The sequence below is a fragment of the Typopeltis vanoorti genome, chromosome 23 (genome assembly GCF_054136105.1).
Source record: "Typopeltis vanoorti isolate ZY-2024b chromosome 23, IOZ_Tvanoo_1.0, whole genome shotgun sequence".
NCBI classification, from domain to species: Eukaryota; Metazoa; Arthropoda; class Arachnida; order Uropygi; family Thelyphonidae; genus Typopeltis; species Typopeltis vanoorti.
In genome coordinates this window covers 41,976,671-41,994,847 of record NC_143571.1, presented here as the reverse complement: position 1 = coordinate 41,994,847, position 18,177 = coordinate 41,976,671, and the positions used below count along the sequence as shown (strand labels likewise).

Here is an 18,177-nt window from a genome sequence, read left to right as displayed (position 1 = left end):
TACTGAAGTTATGGAACTTTTCCTTACTGTCAACAGAAATATTCAATCTCACTACTGTTACTAGGTATCCACCTGGATGCCAAACACACACACAAGGATATATGGAGTAATCTGAAAAAACTGTATTGTATATTGGCTAAAACTAAATAAAAATCATGATGCAGGTTAGGGCATTGTATACTTATGTCTAGTCCCATTATTTCTGCTAGTGAATTAGGATGAACAATGAAAGTTAGCTATTGAAACATTTTCAAACAGAACTGAAGAGAGGTACTATCAGTATAAAAAGCATCAATAATAAAGAGGTGAAAATAATAGGGTAATTACAGAAATAATGTTATTATAACTCAATATAACTAGCGTTACTGAAACTGAAGTTTGAAATAGGTGAGTGTGAATACGGATGATAGAGTTCTGATGAAAATTAAAGATTTAGGCTGTATATAATGGAATCCAGTGATGCCATTTTATATATCTATACATGTATTTGGAAAATCATGAATAATACTGTGCTAGATAAGAATATTATTTGATAAAGTTCTTTAAAGTATACACCAGAAAATGATGAGCTATATTTCTTCTGTTTCATAAATGAATAAATGAAGTATGAAACAGGAATTCTTTGTGTATTACATAGAAATAAGTCATAACAAATGATTTTTTATTAATGTGTAACTAACTATACAATATATAATGATATAAGTAGCATTTTATATATAAGAGCATATTTTTAAATATCATGACATGACTTTTTCATATTTCCACACAGAATCAATCCCTGCATTAATAAAGGAAACAGGTTTCCAGGTGGGCAAGGGAAACCTACAAGCTATCACCCAGCTTCCAATTTGCAGTTCTTTCATTAACTTCTTTTCCAGTTCAGTCATCTAAAAAACAATCAGAAATCATTTTAGAAAGTAGACTGGAGAAAACAAGTCAGAAAACAAGCCTTTAATTTAGAAACTGCATAAATTAGTAAACTGATATACATTAATACCTAAAAATGTAAACACCTATAAAGCAAGTATGTGACATTGCATAAACATTTAAATCATTTTCTAAAGAATTTCATCCTGGAATAGCCTCTGCGGCTCAGTCAGTAATGACAATGCTCCTCTAGTTGGAAAGACCAGTATCTGAATGCAGACAGGATAGAAAAGGTATTTTCAAATGATGGTGAATTAGCTAGTTTCATACAAAGTTGGCAAAGTTTTCCGTTCCGTAAGACAAACAAAAAAGCACATGCTACACATACCAAACAAAGGAGACTGCAAATTAGAATTAACTGCTATATCGTGATATTAAACAGATTTCTATGAAGAAAAGTTACTCATTTATGATAAATTATACAGCAGTTAATCCATACTGAAATCCATTAATAAATAAACATGTTTAAGAAATACAAAATGTTCAAGATAATTATAACCAAGGGTGATAATATGTATACTAATAGCTGAAAATGTGGACACCCCATAAAGCTGGAAAGATTTAAGAGGGGATATTCAGTTGTTTGCTGATGATGATGCAAAACTGGGTAAAGGTGATGTAGTCCTGCAAGATGATTTAAATAAATTGGCATTGTGGGCAAAGGATAATGATTGTTAATTTAATGTTGCAAAATGCAAGGTTATGCACTTCAGGTTTAAAAGGTAGCAAATGGTGTATCATATTGATAGTACTGGACTGCGGGAAACTGATGAGGCTAGGGACTTAGGAATAATGATGGACAGAGAGTTGAAGTTCAGACAGCATCAGGGCTGTAATTATGCACAGGCACACGAGGCTCTAGCTGGAGGCCCCCAAAAAATTAGAGCTACAAGGACTCCAGAGCACACTAGTGCCTCGAGTCCTGCCTTCCTCAGGGAAAAATGTAAGTATAGCCAGGAAGAGTATATCGCAAAAGTTGGTAAAAATGGCTCAAAGGATTACATGGATGTTGAAAAAGCATGCAAACAAGTAAAAACAGGGAAGTTATTATCCCTCGTTATAAGGCTATGATTCAGCCACACTTGACTACTATGCACAGATTTGGTCACCTGGATTTTGTGAGGACCAGGAGGTGATAGAGAAGATTGAGAGATAAGTGACTAAGCTGATGACAGGTCTGTGGAATGCTCCTTATGAGGATATTGAAAGTTTATTTTTCACTTGGTTAGAGTATAATAAATTTAGTTTAATTTTATCCAAGTGTGAGCAAACAAAGTTTGCACCTGAAAGTATCTTCAGGACTAGGGTAAGGTGGTACAACACCAGGGCAACTCGTTGCAAAGGTGGAGCAAGCTACCAACACTCCTGTCTCGGTATCTCCTATAATACAAAACACATCTCCTTGCAGATATGTCTAATGTTATGCATTAAGGGAAGGACCACTACCCAGACTAGTTTTGACCTTTATTGAAGTCTCTTCAGTGGGAGCCAGGCCCAAGTTGAGATACCAGGCAGAAGCTTTAGCAGGTCATCTCTACCTATAGGAGTTGCCAAATGGTGTGCCATCCTTTTTTAATAAATTACTCTGGATTTAGAGAAAGATGCTGAAAGTTTATTTTTCACTTGGTTAGAGTATAATAAATTTAGTTTAATCCTTTATCCAAGTGTGAGCAAACAAAGTTTGCACCTGAAAGTATCTTCAGGACTGGGGTAAGGTGGTACAACACCAGTAAACTCGTTGCAAAGGTGGAGCAAGCTACCAACACTCCTGTCTCGGTATCTCCTATAATGCAAAACACATCTCCTTGCGGATATGTCTAATGTTATGCATTAAGGGAAGGGCCACTACCCAGACTAGTTTCGACCTTTATTGAGGTCTCTTCAGTGGGAGCCAGGCCCAAGTTGAGATACAAGGCAGAAGTTTAGCAGGTCATCTCTACCTATAGGAGTTGCCAAATGGTGTGCCACCCTTTTTTATTAAATTGCTCTGGATTTAGAGAAAGATGTTGAAAGTTTATTTTTCACTTTCACTGATGAACTCCTATAGGTAGAGATGACCTGCTAAAGCTTCTGCCTGGTATCTCAACTTGGGCCTGGCTCCCACTGAAGAGACCTCAATAAAGGTCGAAACTAGTCTGGGTAGTGGCCTTTCCCTTAATGCATAACATTAGACATATCCGCAAGGAGATGTGTTTTGCATTATAGGAGATACTAAGACAGGAGTGTTGGTATCTTGCTCCACCTTTGCAATGAGTTTCCCTGGTGTTGTACCACCTCACCCCAGTCCTGAAGATACTTTCAGGTGCAAACTTTGTTTGCTCACACTTGGATAAAGGATTAAACTAAATTTATTATACTCTAACCAAGTGAAAAATAAACTTTCAACATCTTTCTCTAGGCTAAAGGTTTGTGGGTTTACAAAATTTAGTTGATAGGTGATAAAGAGGGGACATGATAGAAACTTTTAAGATATTAAAGGGGATTTATAAAATTGATGCAAAGGAAAATTTTCAATATATGACAAATAGAGAACTAGGGGCCGCATCAGTGGAAGTTGTGTTAGCGTATGCTAGTATGGGTGCAGACCACTTTTTTTAACATTTTCGCTGCCATGCTACTTGGGCATAGTTTGTTACCATACGCCAAGCATTTTCACTTCTTCAAGGTCAGTACGAGTATATTCGTAGTTGGCTTGTGAAGCCCATATACCATCTATGAATATACACACTTTCGCTGCTAGCTTTGCCCGCCAAGCATTTTCATTTCTTCAAGGTCAGTATGGGTAATCTCGTTGCCGGCAGTAAGAATCATATGAGTATATTCATAGTTGGCTTGTGATGCTCATATACCAACTACGAGTATACTCGTAGTTGGCAGCGAACATGTTAAAAAAAAAAAAAAAAAAAATGGAGAGTAGTGAATGAACAGAATGAATTGCTAGAATTAGTTGTGAGTTCCTAGACAATGAATGAGTGGAAGAGGTATGAAAAGTTTTGTACAAACAATATTTAGTTTGGGCCTCCCATGATGAGCCACTGAACTCTGTGGAGGTACCATATTATAATAATAATAATAGCAAAATAGTGCAAATATAACTCATAGGATAACAGCAATGTTAAAACAAACATCTAACTTGTAAATATCTTCTTTCTTCTACATGTTAGGCCTACTGGCCTGTTACAGAGTTATCTTACGCCCTTCTAAGTCGTACCCATCCCAAGGATAAAGTTCCAATGACTGGACAACAAGACAAATGATCACCGTCTAATTTTTTTTTTTTTTTTTTTTTTTTGAAACCACTCATCTTAAAACTCTTCCATTCAAGAGAGTTAATCTGCATATTTAGTGCCAAATAACAGGGTTAATCCTTTCAATAATCATTACTGCTTAGGCTAATATGTTGATTCTCCAGAATGTTTAAAGAAATTGATAATGTAGACCAGATAATAACTAGAAATATTTAATTATTATTTGCTGTATTTGGTGTGCTTAAGGGTCAAAGCTATATAACTGAGAGGAGACTTCCACATATCCTTTAAAGGAATGCGGAGAACCGACCAGGGCTGCTGACCTAATGTCCAATCCTCACCTTCAGGTGGTGCACCCTATTGGGTATCTACTAGGATACTGAACGAATGAGGAAGGGTTGGCAATTTGGGATTTAGCTGACCAAATTGTATTCTTATTGGCTTAAACCAAAATACAAAATGATGGTACAACATGACAAAATTTCATGACGGGTGGGGCGTTGCCTGGTAAACGAGGCCCCCATTGTTTTTGCCAGGGAACCAGGGCGAACAGCGAAAAGTCAGTTACTGGAACAAATCTGAAAATGCACCCCCAACTCAACATCACCAGAATTAAAGATTGGTACTATCAACATAAGAAGCCTGAATGAGAAAGAAATGGAATTAGCTGAGGAATTAGATAAGTACCAGATTGACATAATAGGGGTGACTGAAACAAAAAAGACCAAAACTGGTCAAATCTTTCTAAAAATAAATATAAAATGATATATTCAAGCAATGACAATCAAGGAAAAGAAGGAGTAGCCATAGTATTCAACACTAAATACAAGGCTTAATATAAATATAAACACTAAATACAAGGCTCAATATAAATCTTCTTGAATGGCAAGCAGCGACAAGTAGAGTGATGTGGGCAAATATAAGAATGGAGTAATGGACAATGAGACTTATTTGTGCCTATGGTCCCACAGAAGGTTAAAGTATAAGTGGAGGAATTTTTTGATCCTTTAGAAAAAGCAATTGACACAATAAAAAAGGAAAAGTTGGTCCTTGTTGGGGATCTAAATAGCAGAGTAGGAAATGATTGTCAAACATACAAAAATATTTTGGGAAAATTTGGAGAAAAGAGCAAAGCATATAATAATGGCAAATACCTGTTGGATTTTTGCTCATGGACTGGTTATTACTAACACCATGTTCCAATATAAAAATGTGCACATGGAGAGAAGAGGCAAGGAATAGGAAACGTCTCATTGACTATGTTATTGATAGTGATGTTTTCTCCCTGGTGTAGAACACCAGAGTGTACAGAGAATTTGAAATTGGAAGTGATCACTATTTAGTCTTGAGCAAGATAAAATTGAATTTCATATTGAAAAGAATAACGTAAGAAAGTTTTTAAGCGAATAAAAGTTGAGCAGTTCTCAGATGTGAACTATAGACTAAAATATAGAAAGATTATTGAAAAAAAAATGCAAGAGTTTGAGAACAGCAACCAAACCTTGGAGATTCAGTGGGAAGCCTTGAAGAAAACACTGATTGACTCAGCCAGAGAGGCATGTGGTGAGGTTGTCTGCAAGGATAGAAAAATCAGAACTCCATGGTGGACACAGGAAATTAAAGAGGCAGTGAAGGAAAAGAAGAAAGCATATCAAAAGTTCCTGGCAAATAAGTCAGCTTGTGCTCTGAGAGAATACAGAGACAAATGTAAGAAAGCTAAACACTGTGTAAAACTAGCTAAACAAAAATCATGGAAGGACTTCGGCAAGAACATAGAAAATAAATATCAAGAAGGTGGTAAGATATTCTGGAGGTTGTTGAAGAAGCTTAGGAATGGAGGAAAGAGTGCTGTAAAAGGAGTTAGAGATGATAAAGGTGACATGAAAATGGGAGAAAAAGATATCCTTGAAGTATGGAATTACTTTGAAAAATTGTTAAATGAAACAAGCAGTGATAACACAGCGGTAAAAAACACTACAGGCATACAGTCAGGAATACATATCCATACTTGAAGTAGAAAAAGCCATTAAAGGCTTGAAATGTGGAAAAAGCAGCAGGATTAGATGATATTCGACCAGAAATGCTGAAGTATGGTGGTATAAAAGTCTTACAGTAGCTGCACTGCATAGTTCAGAAGGCCTAGACAGAGGGATGAATTCCCGATGATTGTAGTAAAGCTCTCATAGTACCCATATATAAAAATGGAAATAAAACTGAATGTGAGAATTACAGAGGTATTTCCTTACTGAGTGTTCCTGGCAAGATTTATGCAAGTATACTTGAGAAACGGTTGAGAAGAATTGTGGAAGAAAAGCTTGGTGAAGAACAAGCTGGATTCAGGCCAAATAGAGGCTGTCAGTATCAGATCTTCACTTTACAACAAATAGTTGAGAAAGCATGGGAATATAACAAAGATCTATATTTAAGTTTTGTCGATCTGGAAAAGGCATATGACAAGGTGCCAAAAGAGATGCTATTCAATACGCTACAATTATATGGTGTCAATGGGGCATTATATCAAGCAATAGTCTTTATTTGAGCTGTAAATCAGCAGTTAGATTTGAAGGATATACAGGAAGATGGTTTAATGTTAAATCTGGTGTGAGAAAAGGATGTACATTATCCCCTCTGTTATTCATTATCTATATGGATCACATTATGAAGGAAAGTGGCATTAAACATAACAAAATTGGAGATGTTAATGTCAGCTCTTTGTTTTATGCGGACGATATTATACTTCTAAATAAATCCACTACAAGTCTGCAAGATTCCCTGACTAAATTAAATAACTTAAAATAGCTTGGTATCTTTAAATTAAATAACTGTTGTAATAGTTATTTAATTTAAAGATATGTTGTATGGTATAAAGGTCAGCAATAAAAAGACAAAGACAATGAAACTAGGCAGAGTCAATGAAAATGTCAACTACATTGTGAATGGAGAACCTGTGGAACCAGTAAAACATTTCAGCTACTTAGACACGATTTTTAGTAAAGATGGTAAATTAAATATGGAAATAGACAATAAAATCAACAAAGCTGGTATGGTAGGAAGTCAAATGAATAAATTCATATGGAATAAGAGAGAAATTAGTCGGAACACTAAATTAGCTGTATACAAGACAGTGCTCAAACCAATTTTAACTCATGGATCTCTGAGCTGGATCAGAAGTAAAACACTTGACCAAAGACTGCAGATATGAGAGTCCTGAGAAAGATTATAGGCGTGAACAGATGGCATCAATGGCAATATCATATTAAAAACGAGGATATTAGGAAAAAACTTGACATTGTCAGCATCCAGGAATGCGTTAGCAGAGCTAATCTCAGGTGGTATGGTCACTTAAACAGAATGGGCGAGGAAAGATTAGTAAAAGTGTTCTCTGCCAGGTTGGCAGGAAAACGACCCAGAGGAAGACCAAGATATAGGTGGATTGATACGGTACAAAGTGCCTTAGATGATAGAAATATAAGATCTGATAATGTTGGAGTCTTGACAAGTAACAGACTGAACTGGAGGAAAATTGTAGATAGGAAGTTAGTAATGATGTAAATTTTTCATGTAGTACTATCATATCCTGTACACCCCTTCAGGGTACATGGGAGGAATATGATGATGTATTTTGCCAAAGTTAAATCGGCATCTTCAAAGATTAATACACTGGTATTAATCATGTGCATGCAGGTACACTTCAGTAACAAAGATGGAAAAGGAGAGATTCAGGATAACCTGAAGTCCTATAATTATGGCTATTGGCTTTGGTTTGGGTGTTCTTGGCTGTTGGGTTGACTGTCTGCCAAAGAGGGTTTCTCATATGAGAGGCAATTTGATACAACCATATTTGTTTAGGTTGGGATAGTTGGTAAGAGAGATGCAGCAGATTCAAGGAAAAGCCTCTCAAATTTAAATTTGCTTCAGTGGAGTAAGGTGGCTTTTTCCCCAACAGATCCTGTGCCTAGTATCCAGCATGGTCTGAGAAGAAGTAGTGGTGGAAATGGATCTAACCCAGGTGCACTGATATACAGACTTTGGCTGTCGTACAAGTCTGGTCATAGTACAAATGGTTGTGGCTGCAGAATATCTGGTACACTCCAGGAAAATCCAGAGGTTGTAGCTGGTCTTTGTGGGAGTAGATAAGGGTTGCTAGGTTTCTGTGCAGTTTATAAGTGGTCACAAGATTGTGCTCTTTTAAGATCTTGGCCACCTTTTCTGATAACGATTGCAGCCGCACGATATCCGATACACTCCGGAGGTTGTAGCTGGTCTTTGTGAGAGTGGATAAGGGTTGCCAGGGTTCTGTACAGCTTATAAGGGAGACAAATGATTGTGCTTTTTTAAGATTTTGACCACCTTTTCTGATATGCCATGAATATAAGGGATGGTGATGGATTGGTGGTTACAGGCTTGTGCAGCCCTAGTGCTAGGCCTGAAGAAAGTAACATTCTAAGTATTTATTCTAGTCACAGACTAGTGGAACTTTTTTCTAAGCCTTTCTTTGATTGGGTCCTGAGTTAGTCAACCTCTGCCATGGCAAACAGGATTTTTTCTTGAGCCATTCATCTCACAGTTCGAGAAAATCAACAGTAGATCTCAGACTATTTCAGACAGTCATATATAGTGTCAGGGTTAGGACCACAAGATGGTAGTTATGTACCATGTCAATTAAAATTACTGATAGTCTTTGGCCAGCAATCTAAGACTAGCCTAGGGTGGAGATTGACTGTCTCCAATTTCCAAAAGTTGGTTAGGGTTAAATGGCCTCACCAATTCCCTTTGAGGAACAAAAAAGACATGAACAATTTATTTATTTTAATATTAATATGAACATTATTAATTTTCAATGTTCAAGCTATAGTATTAACAATGGAAAGCCCAGAAATAAATGACAAAGAATTAAGAAAATGTTTCTGCAATGGTAAGAATATGTAAGTCACAAAAACCAACTAAAAATAAATCCATCTAATATATGTATTGTCCTTATTAAGAAAAAAATTACCATTTCTTCAACTCCAAATATAATAATGTTGTCATACTTTACTAAATTTACCTGTAAAATAATAAATACACAGTAAGTTATAAAACTGCACTCGTAATAGTGTCATGCCATAAATTCAAATACTCTTTCTGCAACATGAAACTTCAATAAATACATTTGAAAAAAATTCAGCACACTAATTATAAGTGTTCAGCTAAACAAAACACAGTCAACTCTGACTAGAATGGAAACCATTACAGTGAACTCGCTCACTACAAGAGTCTCAGTTGAAGCACCTATAGCAAAAATGCAATTTTAAAGAAAAGTTACTATACTAAACCTAGAATTTAAACCATTCCTTTATTGCTGACAAATATGCTTTAGTGAAAGTCACCTGCATTAACCTGTCAGAATATAAAGTAACTAAGATTTAATTTGTCATTTTTTTAGTTTTATATTATCGTGATATATTTGTTACTCATATAATCATTCTTATTAAGTCAGCCTTCACTAGAGTGGAAACCATTACAGTGACCTCACTCACTACAATAAGTCTGTTAAGCAAAAGAGCCTCTAACTCAAAATTGCAGTTTCCAACTGGATATTAATTTGAGACGCAATGCAGAAAATTTAAAAATAAAGACCAAATTGCAAAAAATACTTACCTTTCATAATTACAAAATCCATTTTCAGATATTTTCTTGATTCTTTATTTGGCTTGCTTTGAAAAAACAATGGCAATAGATAGTTTTGACAAATACTTGTAAGTTAACTCATTCCATGGATATCCCCAGAGTCTTCGCAATGTTTCTGCCTGGCATTCATTTATCATCAAGGATCGTGACATGCAATGCATCAATGTTTTCAAGTGTGATCGCTGTGGAAGGTCTTCATGACCTGGGAAGTCTGTTGTCTCAAGATGCATAGTTTTAAACTTGGCCACCCATCTAGCAACTGTTAGATATGTCAGAGCACAGTCTCCCTAAAGTCACACACAAAGATTGGCAAATGTCAGTTGTGGACTTTTCTTGCAGCACGAAAAACTTGATGACGACCTGCACCTCTGTGACTTCAAATTTCTTCAAACCTCTGACATGTTTTCTTATATGTCCAAAAAGAAAAATTACAAATTATTGCAATTTGATGAAACATGGGAGTAAAAAGGTTTTAAGATATGTTTGTTCTGGGGTTATATCAGTTGCTTTAATATTATTTTTGTTTTAGGTGTTTATCAGGTGAATGGAGCATTACCACTCATAGCCACTAGAGGGCTATATGGTATGTTGTGTTTGTGGATAGCTCCTGAACAGATAAGTGATATTTTGAGTAAAAATTGATGAATTTGCATAGTATTTACATAATATTGTTCACTTTTAGTATTTTAGCGAGTCTGGGTGATTATCGAGTATTTTAATAGTAAATTGATAGATACGATTATCTGTGCACATGGCTCCCATAAAGAGGAATACAAAGATGGCGTCCAGGTCGCCATATTTGTCTAAAAATCTTAACTTAAAGGATTTGATTAAGTGTACCGTTTGCGAAATGTATGCACTGAGGAGAGTGGTTGGACTCTGGTTAAACAACGATAGTGGAGTGAATGTGTACAAAAAGTGTAATGAATGTGAGGATTTAAAGAGTGCTTCAGGTCGTGTGAGCGATATCGTTGATGAAAGTGAGAATCTAGATAACAGCGATATTCGAGGTATGAATGGTGATATTTGCGAGGTAGTACCTGAAAGCTGTGAGAGTGGCGTTGAAAGTGAGAATGAAGGTAAACATACAGAATGAGTGAATGAATCATCGGTGAATAAAAATGATGATACTGGCCCAATGGATGAGATTGCTTTATTACGCGGAGCGATACATAAGGCAAATTGGCAGCTGGAGTGTTGGCAAAAATTTTTACCAAGTGTACAGACTAATAATCGGCAAAAGTATGATAGAAAAAATAAGGGCATCATAGTGAGTGTAAACAAAATGAAAGAGCATGTGTTCTATGGAGATTCCTTAGTAAGAGGTGTGTCAGTTGAGAGTTTAACAAAATCGTACCAACCCGGGGTGAACGTTAAGAATGTAAGCGAGTCAATTAGAATGCAAAAGCAGAGGGTGAAAGAATTGAGAGTGGTGGCAGGTACAAATGATTTGAAAGGAAACAAAAAGGCTATGAATGAGGATGTAAAGGAATTGCTTGAGGTAGCAAAAGAGAAGAGTGAGAGAGTTAGGTTGGTGAGTCTGTTGCCACAGTATGACAGTGAAGAGTATAGAAGGAAGGCCATAATTGCTAATGCCTTTATGCATGAATTATGTTTGATGAGTGGTGTGGAATGAGTTTGATGGGTGAAAGGATTTATATAAAATGGATGGTTTACATTTGAATGGATTTGGTGTTCAGAGACTTGAAAAGGTATTGTCGAATGCAGTGGAAGTGAATGTGAAGAATCAGGGAAACTAGAGTTATTAAGGGGGGAGAGTAGATATGCAGATTTTAGGGAGACAGTTGAGTATGTGAATGTGTGTAATATGCCTAAGCGAGTAGGAAAGACCACGAATCAGAATGGGATAGTTAGTATAAGGCATCAAAATAGGGATGGGACAAATCGGCTTCTACAATTCATGTATACAAATGCCAGAAGTATTAGGAACAAGAAGGAAGAATTTTTGGTCTTGGTTGGCACTTCCAGACCACAGGTTATTGGCATTAGTGAAACATGGCTGACAGAATATGACACAGCTAGTGGGATTGAATGTGAGGGGTATGGTGTGTTCAGGAGTGACAGGGAGAATAAAATGGGAGGAGGAGTGTTATTGATGATAGCTGATGAGCTACAGCCAAGGAGAATAGAAGTGGAACCGCAAGATAGAGATAAGAGCACATTTGAGGCTATTTGGTGTGCGATTGAAACTGGCAGAACAAAATATACAGTTAGGTGATGCTATAGACCAGGTGATGGAATAGATGGTGGGGATAGTATGCGTAAGCAAATAGAAGAAATGAGTGCAAGGAGGGTAATTATTATGATAGATTTCAACTATGGTAACATTGATTGGAAGGAGGAGAGGACACATGGGAGGAAGGAATTGGATTTTATGCGGTTATTAAGGGATAACTATCTGCGACAGCATGTAATGGAAAATACTAGGGGTCAGAGAGTGCTTGACTTGGTAATTGCATCTGAGAATTTGGCTTTAACGAATATGACCACGTTGCCAGCAATTGGTGAGAGTGATCATAGGGGCTTGACTTGGCTAAAGGTGTGGAATTTACAATTAAGACAGGGTACATGTGGAATTATTGGGCTGGTAAGTATGACAAGCTTAAGAGATTGATTGGCACAGTGCCATGGCATGTAAAACTGCAAGGGCTAGAAGTTGACAGTACATGGGAGGCGGTTAAGGAGTGTTTGCATGAAGCAATGGCTGACTGTATACCTAGAGTCCAAATAATAAATCAAGTAAGAGTTAAATGAATGAATAACACCATTAAGCTTGAGCTGCAAAAAAAGAAACAACTATGGAGGGAATTTAAGGAGAAAGGTGACCGACAGGCACATGAACGGTATAAAGCGCAGGCCAGAAGGGTAACAAGTGTGGTAAGAAAAGCAAAAAAGGATTACGAAAGAACATTGGCCATGCAGGCTAAAGAGAATCCTAAACAGTTTTTTCGATATGTTGCAAGTAAAAGAAAAAATATATATGGCAGAATGATTTTAAAGAATGCTAATGGTAGGGAGGTAACCGAATCAGTTGACATAGTTGAATTACTGCGCGAGCACTTTGCAAGAATATATCTTCCAGGTGGTGACATTGCAGAAATGAATGCGCCAATAGATTATACGGGAATTGTTTTGAATGAAGTGGAGGTGGGTAGTCTATTGCAAAACCTCAATGTCAATACATCTGTGGGATTGGATGGTATACCAGCTCATGTCGTACGTAAAGCAGCTAAAGAATTGTCAGTACCCTTGACCATTTTGTTTAATTTGAGTCTCGGGTCTGGGTTAGTCCTGAGGGGGTGGAAAGAGGGGAAAATAGTTCCACTGCATAAAGGAGGTTCCAAGACTGCTGTTGTAAATTACCAACCGATTAGCATATCAGGAATTGTTGTCAAGGTCTTGGAGAAATTGGTTAAGAGGAGAATACAGGATTGGATAGATGAAAATGGGATACTGTATGGGGGACAACATGCTTTTGTGAACCATGTTGAACAATATGAGGCCAGGGATTTGGGAGTGTTGGTGGATAGGGAGTTGAAGTTTAGGGGGCACATTGCAAAAGTGGCTAAATCAGCTCATCAAATCACTTGGTTGCTGAAAAATACTTTAACAAGCAGAGACAAACAAGTTATTGTTCCACTATATAGAGCCTTGATAAGACCCCATCTAGACTACTGTGCCCAGATATGGGTGCCAGAGTTTCTTCTTGATGAGGTGGAGATGATCCAAAGACGAGAGACCAAGATGGTGGCAGGTTTGTGGAATGAACCTTATGAGAACAGGTTGAAGATTTGTGGATTGCAAAACTTGGTTGATAGGCAGAAAAGGAATGATATGATTTAGACATTCATATTACTGAAGATTTTCTATAGGATTAATGCAGAAGATATTTTTGAGAATAGGACTGGTGGGAGGACTAGGGGCCATACATGAAGCTGGGCAAGAATGTGGTTGGCAGAGGTGTTAGAGCTAGGTTTTTTTTGCTTGGAGAGTGGTGAATGAGTGGAATAAGCTGCCAGAGTCTGTTGTGGGTGCCATGACCGCAAAGTTCAAGGCGAGGTATGATAGATACTGTGTGAATGTCGAATAGTTGTTCTTGACATGATGTTAGGGCCTCCCTCGATGAGTCTGTCGAATCCTTGGAGTTGCCCGAAATAATAATAATAATAATAATAATAATTACTAACAGAAGAAATGGAAATCAAAAACATATGGAAAGAATACTATGAGGAACTGTACAATAGAGTGTATAAAGAAAATTTGGAGGAGCCCTCTCACCAGGAAAATTCCAATTTGGAATCTCCACTTAGGCATGAAGTTGAAAGAACAGTTAAGCAATAAGGCCCCAGGCGCAGATGGAATCCCAGTAGAGTTAAGGCCACAGGGGATGGGGGAATAAGAGTTTCATAGATTGATTACAAGGATATGGGAGACAGGATCATGGCCTAGGGGACTGGAAGAAGTCAGTTTTCATACCACCCATAAAGAACGAAGATAGGAAGGCTTGCAAGAACTATAGAACTATTAGTTTAATATCTCATGCAAGCAAAATTTTATTGAAGATCACGCTAATTAGGATTGAGGCCAAAGTTGAGGCAGAGATGTCCGAGGAACAAGCAGGTTTTAGGAAATGTAAGGGCATCAGAGATCAGATCCTTTGCCTTAGACAGATCATAGAAAAATATAAAGAATTTAGACTCCCTCTAGTAATGTTTCTTAGACTACTCTAAAGTTTTTGATTGTGTTCAGCATGTGAAACTGTGGGAAGTAATGAAAAGAATGGGTTTTTCCTCAACATGCATGCTATCAGGTTGATAGCCAACTTGTACAGGGAACAAGAAGCCAGTAAGAAGAGGTGTTGGCTTAACTGATTGGCTTCCCATTGGAAAGGGAGTAAGTCAAGGATGTTTAGTGCATATGCTAAGGACATCATGCGTGAAGCATTGGATGAGCTCAATACAGGAATTAGGATAGGTGGTAGATTGATCAGTAATCTGAGGTATGTTGATGTAACCGTACTCCTCTGTAATGACAAGAAAGAACTAGGACAAATTCTTGATAAAGTTATCAAGATTAGTAATAACAGAACTTCAACTCAATCCTAGCAAGACAAAGATCATTGTTCTCAAAAGGAAATTCAAACATTGAAGCTCTTGAGAAACAAGTGTACCTTAATGAAGAAAGAAATGAGGAAGTCAGCAAGTTTGAATACCTGGGATCCATTATTAATGTGAAGAAATGCTGTTCAGAAGATGTCAGAAAAAGAAAAACTCTAAGTACTGTCTTAAATCAGGTAATTTAGTGGAACAATGAACTCTTTAAACAAATTGAATGTGAAGCAATGGGCTCCCACTGTCACCAGACTGCTAACTTATACATGGAATCATTTAAATAGTGGGTACTTAATTTTGTCCCCCCACCCCACCACCACCACCCAAGCCCAGAATATGGTTGAGTTATATAGACTATGTTTTTACCATTTGGTTGTGGCCCATAGGCTCTCTCTCTCTCTCTCTAAATTTTTAGATTTTCTCAATAATATTCATCTTCAAGTTAATTTCACTGTGGAAGAAGAAAAAGAAGGGGCGCTAGTCTGGATGCTTTAGTTGAAAGGCAAGTAAATAGATCCCCTAATATGTTCAGTTTACCAAAACCAACACACAGGCATATATCTACATCACACCACCACCAACCTTCCCAGAATCTTGAAATTTTCAAAACTTTAGCCACCAGGGCAGAGCAAACTTCATCCTCAGATACAGCACTGTACCTAAAACAGGCTCTCTCACATCATTCCAACAAAATGGATACAACATAAAAAAAAACTTTTGCCAAACTCCTTAAAATGAACAACAAACCTCTAACCTTCATAATGCTACAATAGTATATATACACTATATCCTTACCCTACACAAAGTTACAACAGATAAACTGGCTTCCTCCTGAAATGACACAGAATCAGAACAGCATATAAACCTCTAAACAAAGTATCTATTCCTAAGACAAATCAAGGATAAATTGGACCATTTTCCCTCCTCCCAGATATCTATAGCATTCCCTTCCAGTGTAGCACTCAGTATTTCAGATAGGATGAACTACTTTGGTCAGGGAAAAAGAACATAAAATTACATCTGGAATGGGTAACCAAAAAAGCAGACTATCTCAGCTTGTCTTAAAGAGACCACTTCATAAAATGGAAGAAAATCAGGCTACTTCGCAAATACCACTTAAACTGAAGAGACTATTCCTGGAAGTGGCATAAATTCTACAGAACCGACGGTGTGATTTTTCATAGATTTTGGGTAAGCTGCCCATCAGCATTAATAGGAATCACCACAAACGGTGCCACTGTTCGTGTCGATTTGCTCTCCATGCAAAAATGTCCTTGTTATCCAGGTTAATTTGGTTTGTGTCTTCACTAAGTGTTAATTTGCCTCTGACAATGCTTAATTATTTACAAATGGTAGCTTGCAAATAATTAATTTTAACTAGTAAATTATTTATTTGCATTCCAGTGTTTCTGTTCCAGAAACTGACATGAATAATTAATATTGCATAGCTAAAATCACTGTGTACTACAGCTAGAGTTACTGCTACATAGCAGTAGCATATGAATGCCACATATATGTCATTTTTTTTTAAATAACGAAACCTGTGGTGCGTTCATAATTAGAAGAAGCACACTTATTACCTTCTCCTAAGGACAAATTCTCACCCTTGATGTTACCTGGTGTTTATGAGATTCCATGCTCATGCAAATTATCTTACTTTGAACAGACAGGTAGGTCTGTTCAGAAACGCATCTCGGAACATCAAGACCACATTCGTCTTCTTAAACCGCAGAAATCTGGCCTCTCTCAACACGGAATTGAAAATCCAAACCATAGGATCCATTGGGAAAAGGCTAAACTTTTACATAGATCTTTATTTAAGCATGAACGTTTATACAAAGAAAGTTCTGAAGCCCTACTACACAGATCAAACCTAAACCGCAATGACGTTCTTACTATTCCTAAAGTATGGGAAATTATCATACAAAACTGTGTTAAATAATTAATGTTTTTTTTTTTTTTTGTACTACTTTAGCACGTTTTCATGAGATTCTATTGTAATCATGCGCCCTAACTGTATGTTATTCCTAATTTTTGTTTAAATACTGTACTGATGATGTCCTAAGATACTTAGGATGAAATATTTACAATTAAATAATTTTCACTGTGGTTTATACGTGTGTTTCTTCTAATTACATATATGTCAATTGTACAAAATTTAATGGATAAAATTTTATTTTATTATTGACTGCCATATAAAAATCACTTTTCCTTGGAATTAGATTAATTAGGATGTCATTCCGAAGATAAAGTGGTAATCTTTTTAAGATTGTTTTTTTCAACAATTTCTATAAGTTTTTCTGTTATATTACCCATTTCATTTTGCAGTTCAGCATACTTCTAAATCATCATCAAATTCCTGACTTGTACCTTCAAGGGGTGTACAGGATATGATACTACATGAAAAACTTACATCATCACTAGCTTCCTTTCTACAATTTTCATCCAAAATGTTGATTGATTTTGGATGAAAATGTTTCATCCAAATTTTATGTAGTCTGTTATAGTATGCCCACAGATTTGAGACCCTTCGACACATGTCACAAAAAGGAAAATCCATTCCGATAATAGGGTAATCAATCAGTCTTCTGGGATGAGTTGTTTATTATTACACTTCAGAAAATTAACTTCTCTTTTATGATCATTGTAGTTTTCAAAGTGGTAACTATTTTGCTTGTATAACAGTCGGGAAATTTTATCTATAAACCACGTGATTTCGCGTGTTGGCAACCAATTCATACATCCTTCATTTCTTTCTCCCCTTCAATGATAACGTCAAAGTTAATTAAATCTCATTCTGAAGAATTGAGTGATTCCGACCTGCTAAATTTAGATGCACAGCAGGAAGATGCCGAAGAATATGAAGAAAATTTAATCACTGATAGTCAGCCAAAAGAGATTTCACAGAAACAATTTGAAAATATTTTTCGTACAATCGAAGTTTTTAAGCAGCAATGTTTAGAGGCTGACCCTAATGAAAAGAGAAGCAGTAAAATTTGCAGAAGAGTAGAAAAGGCAATAGAGCCATACCGTCAGCGTATGCAAGAAACAGAAACAAAATGCCCGCCAAACTACGTTAGCTCAATTCTTTGTTAAGAAGTAGAATAATAAATTTATATTCTGAATATTTTTTATTGTCTTCAGCTTCATTGTTTTCCTTTAACTAGACCCTGAGACATGCCCTAATTCTTTTATAAAAA

The 18,177-nt window shown here is 36.6% G+C and overlaps 1 protein-coding gene across 2 annotated transcripts in view; it reads right to left on the bottom strand.

The window, feature by feature from the left end:
• Nucleotides 1-644: 644 nt before the first annotated feature.
• Nucleotides 645-18,177, bottom strand: part of LOC150093800 (ATP synthase subunit C lysine N-methyltransferase-like) — a 66,423-nt gene continuing 48,890 nt past the window's right edge. Inside the window, exons 4-5 of one of the 2 annotated variants that reach the window (XM_090412586.1) lie at nt 9,172-9,222; nt 645-887 (exon numbers count right to left, since the gene is read on the bottom strand). In XM_090412586.1, the coding sequence (XP_090268712.1) occupies nt 738-887; nt 9,172-9,222 (201 nt within the window). In that variant the 3' untranslated portion in view covers nt 645-737. The remainder of the gene's footprint in view (nt 888-9,171; nt 9,223-18,177) is intronic. The other variant, XM_090412587.1, reaches the window with a different exon arrangement.